The 19,252-nt window shown below is 51.9% G+C and overlaps 2 protein-coding genes and 1 pseudogene across 7 annotated transcripts in view; all 3 read right to left on the bottom strand.

Annotated features, from left to right (window-relative positions):
* Positions 1 to 3,130: 3,130 nt before the first annotated feature.
* On the bottom strand, positions 3,131 to 8,254 carry LOC118657454 (zinc finger protein 154-like). 2 transcript variants are annotated; one of them, XM_036311487.1, is made up of 3 exons: positions 8,016 to 8,254; positions 6,471 to 6,597; positions 3,131 to 4,897 (listed from the first exon to the last, which is right to left on the bottom strand). In XM_036311487.1, the coding sequence occupies exons 1-3, from the start codon at positions 8,046 to 8,048 to the stop codon at positions 3,261 to 3,263; spliced, it is 1,797 nt and encodes a 598-aa protein (XP_036167380.1). In that variant the 5' UTR covers positions 8,049 to 8,254; the 3' UTR covers positions 3,131 to 3,260. The 2 variants fall into 2 exon arrangements, with proteins under 2 accessions (XP_036167380.1, XP_036167379.1); XM_036311486.1 differs by lacking the exon at positions 8,016 to 8,254 and having other exon boundaries at positions 6,471 to 6,808.
* A 1,063-nt stretch (positions 8,255 to 9,317) lies between these two features.
* LOC118657446 lies at positions 9,318 to 10,633 on the bottom strand (annotated as a pseudogene).
* Positions 10,634 to 14,846: 4,213 nt separating this feature from the next.
* Positions 14,847 to 19,252, bottom strand: part of LOC118657457 (zinc finger protein OZF-like) — a 51,989-nt gene continuing 47,583 nt past the window's right edge. For all 5 annotated transcript variants that reach the window (XM_036311493.1, XM_036311492.1, XM_036311491.1 and 2 more), the window contains exons 2-3: positions 18,846 to 18,969; positions 14,847 to 17,108 (exon numbers count right to left, since the gene is read on the bottom strand). In XM_036311493.1, coding sequence (XP_036167386.1) covers positions 15,625 to 17,108; positions 18,846 to 18,966 — 1,605 coding nt within the window. In that variant the 5' untranslated portion in view covers positions 18,967 to 18,969 and the 3' untranslated portion in view covers positions 14,847 to 15,624. The remainder of the gene's footprint in view (positions 17,109 to 18,845; positions 18,970 to 19,252) is intronic.

Genomic DNA, 19,252 nt, shown 5'->3' on the forward strand with positions numbered 1-19,252 from the left:
CTGTGTGCTAGGACTGGAGAGGAACCCTAGGAGCGAAGGTCAGTCCTGGTTCAGCAAGAACTCTTCAGAGTTCAAACAAAATGAAGAAAGTGACTGTGACTTTGCAGCTCAGAGATACTGCGTCCCATAAGTACATGGAACTAGATTCTGCCAACAACCGAAATGAGCAGGAATCTGATCTCCCCAGAGGCTCTGGGAAGAAACACAACCCACCATCATTCAAGAACGACTGGAGTCCCAGAGACGGAGAGAGCTGGGCGGGTCGGGGCAGGGCTGCCTACAGAGGCTTTGGTTGCGAGGTAAAGGAAGGCAGAGCTTTGATATCTGGCTTAAGGGGTCGGGTGACAAGTAGATGGATGCCCAGGCACAGAGCCGGGAAAGAGCTCTGGTCTGGCTGGCTTACCCTACCCCTCACCATTCCCAAATCTGGGTTTTGTGGCCTCCAGGTAACAGGTTCTGCTGCCTTGGACCCCTGCAATCCCCAACAGCCTGTTTTGGGGTCCCCACTGCCTGGGGATTCCTCCTTATCCAGTGTCCTCTGGCAGCAGTGTGGATCCCCTGGCCCTGCCATGTGCTCCAGATGCACCTCCCCTCATGGCTCTCCTGGCACTTCTGTGTCCTGGCAGCCAACTCTCTCCACAGCCCAACATCCTCTCACTGTCCTTCCACATCTTCCCCGTGTCCCCAAGGCTGCAAATTGCACCATTCCTGCACAGACGCTCACAGCGCCTCTGGCCCCAGCGACCCACCTAGCACCTCCTGTTGCCTGGTCTCCAGCTCAAAGTGGTGTGCAGACCCTCTGCCCTAGTCCCTGACACCTCAAGGTTTAGCTCTTTTCTGCCTCGCAGCCCTCCCGCAAAGTCACTTCTTGCCCCAACATCGAACCCGGGTCTGGAGTGAGAGAACGTGGTCCAAAAGGAGCGGGACATGTGAATGTTATCTAGGGGGTGTTTTGTGGGCAGTCCTGGGGTGTGTACTACCAATGTGAAGAAGAGGGCTACTTCGCATTTAAGGGTTGTAGTTTTTCCAGCAAAGGCTCACCTAGTTCATTCAGGGTAAGTTCTAGAGGAAGTATTTTACTGGATACCATATAATATATAAAAAACCAATGACCAGTTACTATTATGCCCACTGTGGCCAGCGAACCGCCTGATCAGGGGGTGGGGCTGGGGCTGGCCCATCAACCTCCTGCGGCCCCTGCCCCCACTGGCTCACCCCTGTTGGGACTATCCCATTCCGATCAAAGGTGGGCCCAGCTGGCCAAACGCACCCCCTCCAGCCTTCCCCCGGGCCAGCTCCGCCCCTGTTCCACCCACCTCACCATGATAGGCCTGCAACCCCTCCCCTCAGATGGCCCCACCCTTGATTGCCACCCCACCCCAATCAGGGGCAGGGCCAGATGGCCAACCACCCATGGCCCCTACCCCAGGCTGCTGGCTCCCAATCAGCACTTCCCCCTTCACCCCATTCAGGGGCAGGACCGGCTGGCCCACTGCCCACAGCTCCTCCCCATGGCTGACCCTGCCTCCCACAGGCCTCTAAACCCCAATCAGGGGTGGGACCCTCCAGCCAATCACCTGTGGCCCCTTCTCCCAGCTGGCCCAGCCCCGATGGGGCCCCAATTGGGGCTCGGTCAGCCAGAACCCACCCATGCACGAATTCGTGCACTGGGCCTCTAGTTAAAAAATATTCTTATTGATTTTGGAGAGTGAGATAGAAACCTCAATGATGAGAGAAAATTATTTCTCGGCTGCCTTCTACACACCCCCTACTGGAGTTCAAGCCTACAACCTGGGCATGTGCCCTCCTGACCAGGAATCAAACTGTGACCTTCTGGTTCATGGGTCAACTCTCAACCACTGAGCCACACCAGCTAGGCATTTTACTGGGAACTTTGAATGATCCTCTAGGAAAAGGTAGAGGCCACCCTTGGGCAAATGCCAAAGCCTTTCCATCAGCAAAAAAGACTGCTCTCAGACTGTGAATTTCATGTGCTGGTGATCAGTTTTGTTTTTTTCTCTCTGGCAGAGATCCTAAAAACTATTTCCTCTAGATAGTGGGGCTTACTTATACTTCAACTTGCGGAGCTGATTCAACTTGTTCTGTACCCACGCTGAAAATAATTAAAAGCAAGCATCCAGCACAGCTGGCATGGTCAGTGGTTGAGCACTGACCTTTGAACCAGGAGACTGAAATTTGCATTCCTGGTCAGGGCACATGCCTTCGTTGCGGGCTCCATTCCCAGTAGGGGGCATTCAGGAGGCAGCTGATCAACGATTCTCAACATTGATGTTTCTCTCCTTCTCCCTTCCTCTCTGAAAGAAAACCAACAGAAAACATATTTGAAAAATAAATCAATAAATAAAAATAGAGCATGCTAACCACTTGTGGCAGTCTCCTCCATTCTCTCTGAATCCAGTGTTTCTGCAATGATCCTTCTCCTGGCCCCCTGTCATCTTAAAACCAGTGATGGTATCTACAGAAGTCAGGACCTCAGGGCCCACAGCTCCACTGCAGGACCTGCAGGGACATATGGTCCCTCACCAGTGCTGAGCATGAGACAAAAGGCCCTGTGAACGAGAACAAGTTCATGTTGCTCTCAGAAGCATGAAGGTTGTCACAAGGACCCCCTTCTCAGGTTGAACTCAGTACCCCCAAATCATGGCTTCGAAGCTACAATATAGGGCCACAAAGCTCCATCTTTCTTAAAGGTTGCGAGCAGCAACGCAAACTGGGCCAAAACTGAAGACGTATATTCTGCCATCACACTATGCCCTCTGAGGCACACAAAGTTTAGGATCCCAACCAATGCTGTTCACCTCTTTTTTTTTTTTTTTCTGATCACCTGTTCATACTAGCAAACAGGTCAACTTCAAAGGACCCAAAACAGTGACTAGAACCTCAATATTAACAGTAGCTTGAGCAATAAGACCTGGAGGTGCCTGGAGTTGAAGATAAAATTATTTTCCACATTCAATATTCACAAGGCCTTTATGCAGTGTGAAATCTTTAATTTTTAAAAATTGATTCCAGAAAGGAACAGAGAGAAACATCAATGGTGAGAATCATTGGCTGCCTCCTGCAACCCCCTAGTAGGGATCAAGCCTGCAACCCAGACATGTGCCCCTGACTAGAATTAACCTGGGACGCTTCAGTCCACTGGCCGAAGCTCTATCCACTGAGCCAAACCAGCTAGGGCAAATCTTTGATGTTTAATGAGGTTCGAACTATGCCTGAAAGATATCCCACATTCACCACACTCATAAGGCCTTTCTCTGGTGTGAACTCTGGTGTTTTAAGAGACTAGAGCTGTAAGTAAAGCATTTTCCACATTCACTGCACTCATAAGGCCTTTCTCCAGTGTGAATTCTCTGATGCTGAAAAAGTGCAGAGCTTTGGCTAAAAGATTTCCCACATTGGCTACACTCATAAGGCCTTTCTCCCGTGTGAATTCTTATGTGTTTGATGAGACTAGAGCTGTAAGTAAAGAATTTCCCACATTCATTGCACTCATAAGGCCTTTCCCCTGTGTGAACTCTCTGATGCTGAAAAAGTGCAGAGCTTTGGCTAAAAGATTTCCCACATTGGCTACACTCATAAGGCCTTTCTCCCGTGTGAATTCTCCTGTGTTTGATGAGCGTATAGCTGTAAGTAAAGCATTTTCCACATTCACTGCACTCATAAGGCCTTTCCCCTGTGTGAACTCTCTGGTGTTTTAAGAAACTAGAATTGTGAGTAAAGAATTTCCCACATTCACTGCACTCATAAGGCCTTTCTCCAGTGTGAATTCTCTGATGCTCAAGAAGCACAGAGCTTTGGCTAAAACATTTCCCGCATTCGCTGCACTTATAAGGCTTTTCTCCACTATGAACTCTGGAGTGATCAATCAGGCGAGACTTTAGAGTAAAGGATTTTCCACATTCACTGCAGGCATAGGGCCGGGACCCAGAGTGAACTCTCTGGTGTTTTATGAGACTGGAGTTGTAGGTAAAGAACTTCCCACATTCACTGCACTCATATGGCTTTTCCCCTGTGTGAACACTCCGGTGTTGAAGGAGTGCAGAGCTTTGGCTAAAGGACTTCCCACATTCCCCACACTCATAAGGCCTTTCTCCAGTGTGAACTCTTTGATGTTTAATGAGGTTGGACTTGTTGCTAAATAATTTTCCACACAACTCACACTTGTGAGGCTCCGCTCTGGCATGAACTCTCCGGTGTTGAATGAGGCTAGAGCTTTGCCTAAAGGACTTCCCACATTCCCCGCACTCATAAGGCTTTTCCCCAGTGTGAACTCTCCAATGGTCATTCAGACTATAGCGTTCGCTGTAAGATTTTCCACATTCATTGCTCACGTGGCATATTTCTTGGGTGAGGACTCTCTGGTCTTGAACAAGCTTGTGTTTGCAATTGAAATCCTTAGTGTATTCTGGGTCAGACAGAGTTCTTCCCTTATGAGAGGCTGTTCCGCACTCAGTTCCCCGGTTTGACTTCTCCCTGGTGTGTGCGGCCTGATGCTGGAGGAATCTTGAGCTGGCCAGGAAGTCCCTCACAACCGCCTCACAGGAATCGGGCTGCCCTGACACACAGAATCTGCAGTCCTTTCCAAAGGAGGCTCTATCCACGCGGCCTCCGAAGCACATCTCTCCCGTGTGCTGCTTCTGATGCTCAAGTTCCGCGCTAACATCCAACTGTTTCTCACAGGCCCCCGTCTTGTACAGGGTCTGCCCATGGTGCCCAGTGAAGTGCAAAATGTCTCTCACGTCCACACCACACAGCTCACAAGGATGGCCCTCTGGGGGAGACACACCTGCCTTGGGAGTCCTGACCTGGGACTCTCCTTGTAAAGAACTGCTGAGCTCAGACGGGGCCTCCTCATTCTGGGCTCCATGCCAAGAACCTGAAAACGAAAAGTGCTGGTTAAGTGCATGTTGACTCTGGTGGGAAGGGACAGTCCACACACGTGTGTGTCCGACAAACCCAGGAACAAGTCCTCGGCATTGTGTGCAGGACCAGGGAACTGGTTCAGGTTAAGGATGGGCTGCTATGCAGTGCTGGGCTATGAAGAGCACACACGGGGAGAGGCCTCACGTGGTGAAGGACACAACCATGCAGTGTACACAGAGAGTAGACACAGGCCCACAATTCACTTCAACAATGACTTCCCAAGAGAACTTTGCTACTGGTGACACACGAAAGCTGTGCAGATGGGTGTGTTAAGGTGAAAGAAAATACAACTGTAACAGGGCAGCTGGTATTCAAGGACTTTTAGAAATATGCACACACCTCAGGACTCAATGCAAAGGGCCCAATGAGGAAAGTACCACAGGTGGAGTGGCGAGAAAAACAGGCTACACACACAGTGCAGAGATGTGAGGCTGGAGGTGAGAGTACAAGCGATAAGTAATAGAGCTGAGAAACTGTGAAGTGTCAAGGAAGGAAAAAGAGAGACAGAAGTGAAGTGTGGCCCCAGGCATCAGATCAAAACACTAGTTCAGCCCTAACCGGTGTGGCTCAGTGGATAGAGCTTTGGCCTGCAGACTGAAAGGTCCCAGGTTTGATTCCGGTCAAGGGCATGTACCTTGGTTGTGGGCACATCCCCAGTGAGGGGTGTGCAGGAGGCAGCTGATCGATGTTTCTCTCTCATTGCTGTTTCTGACTATCTCTCTCTCTTCCTCTCTGTAAAAAAATCAATAATATATATATAAAAACAAAAAACAAAAACACTAGTTCAACACCGTAGGCGTCTGGTATGAGTTGAACACAGCACTGGCATCACACCCTCCTCCAGGTGCCATTCCTAACATTTTGCTGAGCCTAGAATCATATACATCCTGTGAACCACCTGTTTCTAACCCAACCCAACTCCCTCAGTGAGCACAGGCATGGCAACATATACAGGTACTGAGGGAAGGACAGCACCCTGAGTACCCAGCTCTAGCCCAGAACAACTCAGCACATCACAGCCAACGGAAAAGAAAAGAAAACCAAGTACTACACAGAGAACTTCGAAGGAGGGTCTTGCAAGAACAGCCACAGTCCATGTGAGGAGGAACCATGTCAGTCATGGGGATCCCTGGCCCAGGCAGGCCTGAGGCAATGTTAGCTGGAAGGAGGCAGCAGAACCTATGTACACACGGGCCTGGGAGCTGAACAAAGTCATGCGGTCAGGGAGAAGCAAGTCAGGTGTATCCAGTGGGTTCACTGGAAGACTCCTGCCCTGATTGCTTCCCTGCAAGTCTGGGGCTCTTGAAGGAAGGAGAGGTCCATGCACAAACCTCAAACCAACTAAGCACAGCACCCATCCAGGGGTGTAAGCACAGCACCCATCCAGGGATGTAAGCACAGCACCCATCCAGGGACCTGGGGAAGAAAGCCATGCTTTGATCCTGGTGTGAGGACAGACCGGCTCCGGGGGAAAGGGAAGGGCAGACACTACTGCCCAGGGCACGGGGGGAGTTTGAAAGCCTTACCCAGGGAGGCCATCAGTGCCAAGTTCTCCAGCATCACATCGTGGTACAGGCGTCTCTGAGCCTCATCAAGGAGCTCCCACTCCTCCGAGGAGAAGTACACGGCCACATCCTCAAAGGTCACCCAGCCCTGTATGAGAAGAAACAAATCAGCTTTTCTGTCAAAGAACAGTTGAGAAGGCCGCCATGTTGGACTGTGTGGCTTGGCAGCTGCCATATTGGCTGCATGACTTACAGCTCCCCTGGGGGCCCCCATCTTGAAACAGCAGAGCCCCACCCCTCCCTTTGTATTAACCAATCGTGAGACTGTGTGCCTGAGCTTCATACAAGAGTTAGGGACAGCCCTAACTGGTTTGGCTCAGTGGATAGAGCCTCGGCCTGCGGACTCAAGGGTCCCAGGTTCGATGCTGGTCAAGGGCATGTACCTTGGTTGCGGGCACATCCCCAGCGGGGAGTGTGTAGGAGGCAGCTGATCGATGTTTCTCGCTCATCGATGTTTCTGACTCTCTATCCCTCCCCCTTCCTCTCTGTAAAAAATCAATAAAATATATTAAAAAAAAAAAAAAGAGTAAGGGACAGGTCACGGGTGTCAGAGGTTATAAATCTGAGCAGACCACCTGCTGGGTGTACACCTGCATCCACACCACGTGTCCGCACCCTTCTCCGTGGAAGTAAAGATGTCTGCCTGCTGCCTGGCTCCCAGGTGTGATTTGTGTTCTACCAGGACCCCTGACTTGGGTATTGCCTTATTTCTAACACCTGGTGGCAGGATGGGGGCAGCTGAAACCAGAAAAAGCTCCTGTACTGAGAACCCACTATCCCCCCTACACCCCGCAGAGCCCCCCACATGCACCCTGTGCCTGTCCTCCTCCCAATCGCCCAACTCAAAGGACCATCCACGTCCTGGTGCCATTGTGGCCTCAGGGGATCAGGGAGGACAATGTCCCGCTTGTGTGCTTTGTCTCCAGGAAGAGAGACAGAAGCTTCCCAAACACTCAGCTCAGCTCTGCCCGAGGCGCGCACACGGACCAGCTCCCGGCACAGCCTCCCCGCGGGTGTTTATGGGCTGAAGGCAATGCCAGCGCCTGCATGCGGCCCTGGCGTGGGAGGAGGGTCCTGTGCCTGGGGTTCCTCCAGGCTCCCGGGGACCCGAGTTTGGGGACCTGCTCTCCGAGTCCGAAAGAAGACGCTCCAGAGACGGTGAGGGTGGGGGGTCGGGGACAGTGAGGGTCGGGTCACGCCCCCCCCCTTCCCTATGGTCGCAACAGCACTTCCGAAGCCCCGGGACCGGGGAGGGGGCTGGCCCCGGAGACACACGGCCTCCCTGGACACGGCTGGCCCCGAGGGCCGGGACGCGCGCCGCCTGACCCCCCGCAGTCGGGGCAGCTGGTCTTCCGGGCGCCCCTCCCCTCTCCTCCCTGTCACACCGGGGGTCACCCCCGAGCGTCTCGCGGTCCTGGCGCGTGGCCGGGGCTGCAGGAGGACGGGCGCCCGCCCCCGGGCTGCGGGGCTGGGTCGGGAGGCGGGGAGGCCGGGGGACGCGCTCACCTCAGCCGGGCGCCTGGCCGCGGCCGCCGCCATCGGGCTCAGCGGGCGGAGCGGGCGGGGGCGGCGGGCGAGGGGGCGGTTCCCTCCCGCCCTAAAACGGATCCCTCGCGGGTCGCCGAGCCTCACACCCGCGTTTGTGCGGCGCGGAGAAGGACTCCCGGAAATTTAGACCCGGCACCTGGGTCCTGACTGAGCGGGGCTCCGGAAAGTCCTACAAACCAGTCCCAGAGCAGCTAACGCGGCCGCCGAGGCAGTAGCCGGAAGTACCGCCCTCCCGTAATACGTCAACCGCGGGAGCCCCTCTCCCCTACCTTCTTATTGGATAGGGATGCTGCCGCTCCACTCTACGCATTCTGGGAAATGTAGTCCCTTCCCACAGCGCGGGAAAGGCAGGGGGGAAAAGGGCTTATTGTGCAAAAGCACTCAAGTTCAGCTGGGAGATGGGTGGGAAGTGGAATAGGTGCGCTTGGCCTCCTCTTTATTTTTATTTTAAATATATTTTTATTGATTTCAGAGCGGAAGGGAGAGGGAGCGAGAGAGAGAAACATCAATGACGAGAATCATTGATCAGCTGCCTCCTGCAGGCCCCACACTGGGGATCCAGCCGCAGTGCCCGCAGATGCCCTATTGAAATCAAACCGGATGTCCAGATTCATAGTTTGATGCTCAACCACTGAACCACACGGGCCAAGCTTTCCTAAACTTTTTTTTATATATTTTTTATTGATTTTTTACAGAGAGGAAGGGAGAGGGGCAGAGTCAGAAACATCGATGAGAGAGAAACATCGATCAGCTGCCTCCTGCACGCCCCCCACTGGGGATGGGCCTGCAACCAAGGTACATGCCCTTGACTGGATTCCAACAGGGACCCTTCAGTCCACAAGGGGATGCTCTATCCACTGAGCCAAACCGGTCAAGGCCACTTTCTTTGTTTTTATTGTTTTTTCTCCTCCTCCTCCTCCTCCTGCTCCTCCTCCTCTTTCTTCTTCAAGGGCCCCTTCCTGGTCCTGCTTCCATGAGCGGCTGTGAGGAGGTGGAAATGGGAGGGCAACCAGGCAGCGTGGGGGGGGGGGGGCGGGGGGGGGGTACCTTCACAACATTCCATTTATACACAGAATGAACCAGACAAGCACAGAGTCCCTATTGAGGTTAGAAGTTGGCAGCTTGGGAAAGGGGCGCTAGGGGGGCGGGGCGGGACAGGTTGCAAGTAGGTGTGTCAATAATAACAATACAGCCCCTCTCCGAAACTGGGGTGCCTGGGGTGGGGGCCTTGGTCTGTTTCCACCCAGAGGAATCAGAAGATCAGACGCGTGTTGGGGGTCCAGAACCGTCAGGCATGGAGGGAGGAGGAAGGCCCAGGGGTGGGGGCCTGTTTGGCAGCTGGGTGAAGGGACTGCCCCCGCCCTGCTGGGATCCCCCCAGCCCTCAGTCTGTTAGGAGGGGGGCAGCCTGCAACCCCAACAGGCAGGTGTGGGGCTGCCAGATGCTCCAGGCAGGGCAGGAGGGGCTTACAAAGACTACCTCCAGGGAGAGGCCAGCTGTGCCCCTGCTTCCCTGCCAGAGGGCAGGTCCTCAACTTCCAGGGAGCAGTTTGCTTGTCATTCATGCTCGATCCCCATAAGCTTCTTCTTCCTGGCAGCCTTAGGGCTGGCATGGGTCACCTTGCTCATAAGGGGTGCGGACTTGGAGCCCGGAAGATAAACCCCAGGTCCCCGTGCTCTCCTCGGTCTCCTAGGCTGCCTCACACAGGGCGCAGCTGATGAAGGTGGCGGAGGGGTCGTCTCCTGTCTGGCCCAAAGCACCCACCAGGACCTCCTCGCCCTCCTCCAGGATGACGGTTGTTGGAGACCGGGTGTAAGCTGACACGGTCCTTGCATCCGAAGGGGCTAGCAAGGCTGGGATCCTTACCCACACAGTCTTCCCAGACTTGTTTGGATGGCGGTTATCAGTAGAATGAGAGCAACCTTTGTAGAATGAGAACAGCCTTTCATGGCTTACCAGGAAGTCTGTAACTATTTACAGAGATTTGCTGTACCGAGAACTTGTCCTTCCGCTCTGTCTCTCCCTTAGAGGTTAAGAAGAACAAAGAATACATTCCTCTTGACAGACCTCCTATTCAGTGTCTTGTGTATAAATAGCATTGTGTGGTTATAAACTTGCTGCAGATCCTCAATTGAGCTGTAGTCCTCCCGATCCCGCTCTCCTGTCTTTCTTTCTTTTCTCAATTCCCACCTCCCTACCTCAGCCCGGCTCAACCTGTCAGGCTGGCCCTGACAGATGGTCTTCTCGACTTCGCCTCCGCGGGTGTGGAGGCCTGACGCGCCTTCATGTCCCTCAACACTGTAATGACTCCATCACAGATGGCCACACCAGAGGCCACGCTTCCGGAAGCCGAAAATGACACCAAGAGCCTGGAAAGATGAGAGATGAAAGCCGCTGCGGCTGCTGCCAGGACGACTCTCTCCTCACCTTGTAAGGGTCCCCACCTGACCTGCAACCAGGGTAGCACGAAGAAGCAGCAGCAGCTCGTCCCAGGCTGAGCCCCTGAACCTGCGCTCAAGGCCCCCTTTTCTCTGATTGTCCAGAGAGCTATCCGCAGCCCCGCTTTCTTCCCTCATTTCCCAGTGCTCCTAGAGCCCTGGGAGCCCCGCTCTGCTGCTGCTTGCTCTATCCTGATCCCTTCCTTTTATCACTATCCCCAGCTTCAATAAACGTTCCCCCAAAATCTCCTCAATTCACGTTGTGAAATCTTTTCAGCATGAAGTCAAGAATCAAACACTACAGGCCAACCTGAGGCCGACCCGCTCCAGGCTGCTTCCTGTCCCCAAACACAGTTATGCCTGGGGAACCCTCTATAAACACCGGCCAAGGCATGGTTTTCCTTATAAAAATGGAAAGAAAGCAAGAGGGCCCACACTCACATTGATGTTGTTGAGACAATTCAATCTTAACACTACTTTTTTCCTTTAAATGTTTTTATTGACTTTTAGAGAGATGGGGAGAGTGAGAAACATCCATGATGAGAGAACCCTTGATCATCTGCCTCCTTTACGCCCCCTACTGGGATCTAGTCCCCAACCTGGGCAGGTGCCCTGACCAGGAATTGCCCTCAGGACCCTTCAGTCAGCAGGCTGACACTCTATCCACTGAGCCAAACCAGCCAGGGCAAGGGAGCTGTCTTCAATGATAAACTGTTGTTGCTGGAAGGAGAGTACGTGAGCCCGTTTTACATGTTTGTAGGAGCCTGGCCGCATGGCTCAGTGGTTGAGCGTCCACCTATGAACCAGGAGGTCTTGGTTGGATTCCCGGTCAGGGCACAGGCCTGGGTTTAAGGCTCATCTCCAGTGGGAGGCATATAGGAGGCAGCCAATCAATGAATGATTCTCTCATCATTGATGTTTCTCCCCCTCCCCTTCTCTCTGGCTGTCTACCTCTCCCTCTCTGAAGTTTGTAGGAGACTCCCTTATGACCTAACCTGACCAGAATGTCCCTGAGATGATGCTCACCTTCGCATCCCCCTTAGTGAGAAGGTCCAGTGCCCCCGCAGACAAGGAGTGTGTGTGGAGATGGTCCCTCGCTCCTGCCCAGGGGGTGTAGGTCTGGTGTGAGAGCTGGAGCCAGAGGGCAAGGATGCCACCAGACACTCCTCACAGGCTGAGTTTATCCAATCACAGGCTTGAATCTCATCTCGGACCGAGGGCCTATAAAAGGCAGGAGCCTTGGGAAGCACATCAGAGGCACCAGCGCTGACAGCCAAGCCCCACAGCAGCTCAGCATTGGGCCAGGATCACCCAGCGTGAACGTCTGTGTCCGTGAGGAGGTGAGTCTCAGGAAGGGAAGGCAATGTTCCCGTGTGTGTGTGTGTGTGTCCACAGGCATGTGCATGTGGGCTGGGCTGTGAGGACAGGGTTCCCAGGGACACAGAGAGAGGGGGTCTCTCAGGCACCAGGTCTGGGCTGGCTGTGGCTTTAGCTGGGCAGGAGCTGGCTGGACTGCAGGGGACCCCATCCAGGCAAGTCTGTGTGTGTGTGGCTGTTGTCATGTTCATTGTATGTTTCTAGGAACTCATTTTCATGGCACTTTGGGGAAAGTGTTGGTCCCTAGCATTCGGGTTGAGGATTGGGATGAGGGTAGAAGCTGACACATAAAGAGTGACTGTCAGCCCTGACTGGTTTGGCTCAGTGGATAGAGTGTCTGCCTGTGGACTAAAGGGTCCCGGGTTCGATTCCAGTCAAGGACATGTACCTTGGTTGTGGTCACATCCCCAGTAGGGGGCGTGCAGGAGGCAGCCAACCAATAATTTGCTTTCATCATTGATGTTTCTAGCTCTCCCTTCCTCTCTGAAATAAAAAATATTTTTTTTTTTTAAAAAGGAACCCAAAAAAAAAACAAAAAACAAACAAACAAACAAAAAAAAACTCGGTTCTCAGCCACAAAAAATAAAAAATAAAAAAAATAAATAAAAAAAAATAAAAAAAGGAACCACCTGAACTCAGTGGAAGTCTGTCCTCTTTCACCTCAGAGGCTAAGAGAATCAATATTACGGACCTCAGAAAAATCACACACTATTGTCATGATCATCATCTCGCTTTTACTTAAGGACTAAAATCTGAGGATCTCTGAATAAAGTCATTTCTTTATTTCAATAAACCTAGGTTAGTCTTCGAGGGATAAATTTCCCATGGGAGAAGGGGATTCTGAGGGATTTCTACAAAATTTTAAGACCCTGGAGTGAAGAGGGCCATGGTGAACTAGACACTGCTTTACGAAGAGACACCCACGTTTCTAATGTCTAAGAACACGGCCAGTGACACAGGAAGCAGGCGTCAAACAACTTGCAGGGCAAGTTCGCAGGCCGACGCTCTATCCACTGAGCCACACCGGTCAGGGCTGACAGTCACTCTTTATGTATCAGCTTCTACCCTCACCCCAATCCTGCATTGGCCCTAACTGGTGTGGCTCAATGGAGAGAGCGTCAGCCTGCGGACTGAAAGGTCCCAGGTTCGATTCCTGTCAAGGGCATGTACCTTGCTTGCAGGCACAACCCCAGTAGGGGGTGTGCAGGAGGCAGCTAATCGACGTCTCTCTCTCATCGATGTTTCTAGCTCTCTATCCCTCTCCCTTCCTCTTTATAAAAACAAAACAGCAGAGCCTCCCCTGGAGACCTCGTGGAGGCTGGTGTGGGGTTTCTGTAGATGATTTCCTGAGACAGATGTACTGTACGTCTCAGGCTCATCTCAAACATTATTTCCTCTATTGCATATCCTGCCCCATTATGGTGATCTCCGACCAGATACTTTGAAATTCCGGGGAAGTTTACCATCATTGCTGTCTCCTTGTAAATTTCTTCATCATGTTCCTCTGGAGACCTGTCCTGGTGGTGAGTATACTGAAGTACCTTACACACACACTGTTAATCAATAAATAAGCAAACATATTTAAGCCACTGGATGTTTTACTTGCACTCAGTATTGTCCAATTCCCTCTGGGCAGGGATTTTGCTGAAGGTTCTGCACATCATCCTTTCAGAAGGCAGCCTGGGGCTCCAGGCAAACTGTGAGGCCTCCTGAGGGGAAGGTTAAGTCCTTTCACAGAGCCCACTGCCCAGCCATGACCCACTTTCTGACCCTCATTGTCCAAACCAGCCAAGGTGACCTCCCTTCAGCTCCCGAATGCTCAGGGCAGGCTCCCCACAGGAGCCTGTCACCTCTCCCCACACATCCTCAGGGAGACCCCACTGACCACCCCTGGGCTCACTTTCCCCTGAGCTCCTATCACAGCTACCTGCCCCCTTGATTGTGGGCTGTCCTTCACTAGAACACCAGGTCCCAAGGGCAGGGCACTCTGTACCTCCAGACTCTGGAACAGTTGAGGTAAACAGTGTCCACACCCTTGGTCCTTACAGGTCTCAGCTGTGCCCCCTCCATTCAGCCTGATTCAGGTTCTCATCACTAGCGCCTCCCCTCAGCCCTCCCACTCACGGACCTGCCCCATGTGCTGACAGATAACACCCCCACCAACCCTGTCCTAGGCCCCAACCTCTCAGCTCCATCAACCGTACACTCCAGCAGCCCACTATTCCCTCGGGGCCCAGGGTCCCTCACCTCACTGCAGGGGAAGGGCTCTGGTCTTCAGGCCCAATTTAGGGAGGTGGGCACACCAACCACAACACACCCTCCCCCCCAGTGTGGTATCATGTTGAGTCCAAGACTCTCTTTCTAGAAATGCTTATATTGCAGAATTTCTTTGGCACTGGAAGCACACAGCATCATTTCACTAGTCCATGCACCTCCAAGACCGCCTGGGGTGGGGGGAGGCAGCTGAGGAGAGGATTTATTTTTAATAAAATCAAAATAGGAAATTCCTCCTAAACATGCAAGAACAGAGACTGAACATCAGGGGGCCTCAGGGGTGGGTGTGGGGTGGCCAAAGGCAGGACTTTCCAAAGGTGAACTGATTTGGGGCCCAAAAATCAGGGGGCTTCTCCCAGACACAGAAGTAGGTTCTGTTGCAGCGGGCCAGGGGCCTGGGGACGGGGAGAGCAGGCTGGAGAGACTCTGGATGGAGACAGCAGAGCCCTGGAAGCTCCTCTCAGGAGGACACAGAACCCCAATCCCTCCCAGGGGCCTGCCTCGGGCTCCTCTCTGCCAGCTCCTGGGCAGGACACAGTGTGCCCAGGCATAGGCAGGAGCATGAGGAAAGGTGGACTGTACAGAGACACATCTCAGCGAAGCAGGGTGGATGGTCCTGTAATGGAGGCAGGTGAGACAGAAACACAATAACGAGGCCTCCTACTCTAGCAGAAGCGGGGGGCCAGGGAGCAAACCTGTATAAATGAAACACAAAGTCACGTGGTCTTTATTTCAAGGCCTTGGGCAGTAACACAAAATAAGTCAATATTAGACAAACAGTGGTTTTCTGCCATTCTGCTGTCCCTTCACAGACAGTTTGGGATCCCCACCGTATCTGTTAATTCTACATGCTGACAAATCACCACTGTGCTTGCAAATCATCCCAGGCAGTGAATAGAACCAACAAAATTAAAGGTACAAAAGCAAAAACGCCGTTACAAAAACATAAACCAGAGCAGTGCACAGCAAGCAGAGTGCAGGCTGGTGAACTGGAACCGGAAACAATCCATCACAGCATGAGGTGAGGAGCACAATGTCTCCGAAAGAGGTAGCATTTCTTGAGCTGAGGAAGGGGGCTGTGGACGAGCCCTGGGTCAGGTCAATTCTCTAGAGAGTAAGGAATGAAGTTCCTGCCAAGAGCTCAGAGTATTCATAACTTCCTCATACACAAGGGAGAACACAGAATTCCTCTTCCCTGAGCACAGGGGTGGTGACTGGTGCACACTGTTCAGGTGAGGCAGGTGGTAGAGGAGGTCTCTTCAGCCACAAATACTCGCAGTGACATCAATGAGGTAAGAGTCCTTGGCACATTGGCAAGTGCAATGCAGCTCCTTCAGGCCTCACTTGTACCTCTGGTAAATGAGGAATCTAGCAGAGTGTATGTTCAGATAAAAGGCGTTTATATTCAGGTAAATGGGTCTGAGTCTCCTTAGTGTTGTAGAGTGAAAAAGATGAAAGATAAAACATTCTCTGCACATTTAAGGCTTTTCTCCAGTGTGACCTCTCAGATGTCTGAGGAGGCTAGGTTTGTAGCGAAAACATTTCCCACATTCACTGCACTCATGAGGCTTTTCTCCAGTGTGACTTCTGTGGTGGTCCATGAGCTTGGATTTTTGGCTGAAGGCCTTCCCACAATCACTACACTCATAAGGCTTTTCTCCCGTGTGGGTTCTCTTGTGGTAAAGGAGGTGACTACCGCTCTTAAAAGATTTTCCACATTCACTACACTCATAAGGTTTCTCACCAGTGTGATGTCTCCTATGTAGAGTAAGTGAATTGCCATGCCTGAAGGACTTTCCACAGTCACTACACTCATACGGCTTTTCTCCGGTATGAACTCGGTGGTGTTGAATGAGGGTAAACTTTTGCCTAAAGGACTTCCCACAATCAGTACAATGAAAAGGTTTTTCACCAGTGTGAACTCTCTGGTGTTGGGTGAGGTGACAGCTTTGGTGGAAGGACTTTCCACAATCAGTACACTCATAGGGCTTTTGTCCAGTGTGAAGTCTCAGGTGTATAGTAAAGCAGGACCTTTGATGGAAGACCTTCCCACAGTCACTACACTCATAAGAATTTTCTCTTCTGTGACCTCTCTGATGATACGTGAGAGCTGAGGATTGCCGGAATGACTTTCCACAATCAGTACACGCATACGGCTTTTCTCCAGTGTGAAGTCTGTAGTGTTTAACAAAGGTTAACTTTTCTCTGAAGGCCTTCCCACAATCACTGCACACGAAAGGCTTCTCCCCAGTGTGAATCCTCTTGTGTTGGCTGAGGTCAGAGCTCTGACTGAAGGCCTTCCCACAATCACTATCCTCATACGGGTTTTCTCCAGCGTGAACGCTTCTATGTCGATTGAGGTTAAAGATACGGCTAAAAACTTTCCCACATTTGTTACACTCATGACTATTTTCTCCAGAGCAGACCGCCTGATGTTGTACAAATTTCCGTTTGTGGCTGGCAGATTTTTCACCTTCACTCCATTGGTGATGCCTTTTTCTATTGAGAAACTCTTGTGAAATCTCAATGCCACTGTGTGGCTCCTCAGTGTCAAGACGGGCCTGGTGCTGGAGAAGCTCTGAGATGGCTGGGAAATCTTCCCCAACCTCCCTACTGGATGAAGGCACCCAAGATGAGTAGAAGCTGCACCTGGTAACAGACAAGGCCCTGTAAACAGCTTCTTTCCAGGGCTTCTCTCCACTGGCTTCCCTCTGTTGCAGGTGCGGGTTTGCACTGAAACAGAAGTCTCTCACACATGCGTCACTGAAGAAGGCTTTCGGCTCAAGGTATGCTGCCTGTGACTCAGTCAGGTGCAGAATATCTTTTAACACAGAGAAGCACCGCTTACACAGATGGGTCCTCTGGGTTGCTGGCTCTGTCTTAGGGGCCCTGACCTGTGACTCTCCTTGTTCAGATACGCTCTGCTCACAACAGGCCTCCTCATCTGTTTTATGCCGACAACCTGCAAAGACAGAAATGCTGAGGTGTGTTGACTGTGGTGACCAGGGAAATCCCATTGCAAAAGATGCACATAATACATGGATTCCATGCAATTGTCCGAAAATAAGAGAGGTGCAGGAAGGATTAATAAGAGGCTTCTGTGAAGGTCTCATCCATTGAACATCACAAAACAGAAAAGACCTCACCAGAAATATGACACGACACATGGCAAGCAGCTCATGGAAGAGAAGCCAGACCTGCACTAAGTCTCTGCTAACAGCGCTCAGCAGGGCTTGTGTGCTGGTGAAGGGGGCAAGCTGTGCATGAAGTTGGTAAAGTTGAATTCCAAGTAAAATTCAATAAACCAGTACCTGGTGTCAAACACTACCGAAGCATGAATGTGCACCTAACAACACATAACAGTGTTGGTCAATGTTACAGAATAATGCAGAGCCCGGCTGGCGTGGCTCAGTGGTTGAGTGCCTCCTAGGAACTAGGAGGTCCCGGTTTAATTCCCAGTCGGGGCACAAGCCTGGGTTGCGAGCTCGATCCCCAGTAGGGGACATGCGGGAGGCAGCCGATCAATAATGTTTCATCATTGATGTTTCTGTCCTTCTCTTTCACTTTCTCTCCGAAATCAAGAAAAATATATTAAAAAAAAAAAAAAAGAATGCAGAGGCAGCAGTGCAGAGGAGCAGGTGATGCAAAAAGTCTAAAAGGTGAAGGTAGCCAGAAGCCAGGAAGTCAGAGAATAAATGACAAGTCGGCAAAGTGTCAGGTAGGGAAAGGAAAGGAAGAAGTGAGACATGGCCAGTGGCACTTGCATGTAAACACTGCTGGACACCAGGATGTCCCTGGTATGATCTGAACACAGCCCATGTGGCATACCTTCCCCCAGTGACGACTAAGCAAGGCCCGGCCTCCTGAGATCATGTTGCATGTTCACCCTGTGAAAAAACAGGGTTCTCCCTGCACCTTCTACTGCACAAGAACGTCAAACCTAAATCTTCTGAGTATTAGTGAAGGACAACAGAGGTGAGCAGCCAGCACTGGCCCTGACCAACACAGCTTGCATAGTATTCAGGGAACACATATTACAAACAATTGGAGGAGGGTTTTACAAGAACCGCCCATGGATCATGTAAGTAAAGACCACTGCCTCAGATGTTTTGGCTCAAGTGTATAGAGCATCTGCCTGTGGACTGAAGGGTCCCAGGTTCGAATCTGGCCCAGGGTACATGCCCGGGTTGCATGCTCAGTCCCCAGTAGGTGTGTAAGAGGCAGCCAATCAGTGATTCTCTATCATCATTGATGTTTCTATCTCTCCCTCTTCCTTCATCTCTAAAATCAATAAAAATATATTAGGGGGGGGGGGGGGGAGACCATACCCTGGCACAGGCCGTCACAAAGAGCCTTTAGCTGAGGAAGGGGCAAAAGTGGAAGCCGTTGGGTGGACACCATCACTGCACCGTGAAGAGGTAGTGCGAGGTGGCACCCAGGAAGCTCTCTGCAAGCCTCCTGACTCCCAGGCCCTTCCTGCACTTTTTGAAGCAACTTGTGTTATGGATGTTCCTGGGGTCCATTGGATGGGCTCTCCACACAGCTCACCACTGGCAGCCACAGCACATTTAACAAGAATGTGGGGGAATTAGCAGAGCCCCTCCTGTGGTCTGGCTGTGGGAGGGAGAAAGCTACATCTGGAGAATAAAGAGAAAAGTGGGCATCAACTCAGGACACTGGGAGAATGTGAAGGTCTTACCTACAGAGGAGACCAGTGCAAACACTTCCAGCATCACATCGCAGTACAGCAGTCTCTGAGCCTCATCAAGGAGCCCCCACTCCTGCTCAGAGAAGGCAATGGCCACGTCCTCAAAGTCCATATCCTGTCACAATGGAGAGAGTTCATTCCATGATCAGCTTCTCTCCTAAGATTCCAAGTCTGTCATCGGCCCCACCCACCACATCCACTGCTCCCTCTGCTCCCCACATCAGAGAAGATACAGGCCTTTGTCCCATCCAAGCCCTTCTCTCCTTATATTCCTACTGACACTGTGCCTTCCCACAACAATAGGGCAGATGGGCATATAGATGACACCTGTGCTCTGGGACTCACAGGGAGGCCACACTGCCCCTTGTCAGTAACAGTGATTCCATCAACATAGTTTA

Source organism: Myotis myotis, unplaced genomic scaffold, assembly GCF_014108235.1.
Source record: "Myotis myotis isolate mMyoMyo1 unplaced genomic scaffold, mMyoMyo1.p scaffold_m19_p_55, whole genome shotgun sequence".
Classification (NCBI taxonomy): Eukaryota; Metazoa; Chordata; class Mammalia; order Chiroptera; family Vespertilionidae; genus Myotis; species Myotis myotis.

Coding starts and splice junctions, on each gene's coding strand:
- LOC118657454 (XM_036311486.1), bottom strand. CDS start 6,792: ATGAAGCTCAGGCACACAGTCTCACGATTGGTTAATACAAAGGGAGGG. Junction 4,898..6,470: donor GGCACTGATGGCCTCCCTGG/GTAAGGCTTTCA, acceptor TTTCGTTTTCAG/GTTCTTGGCATGGAGCCCAG.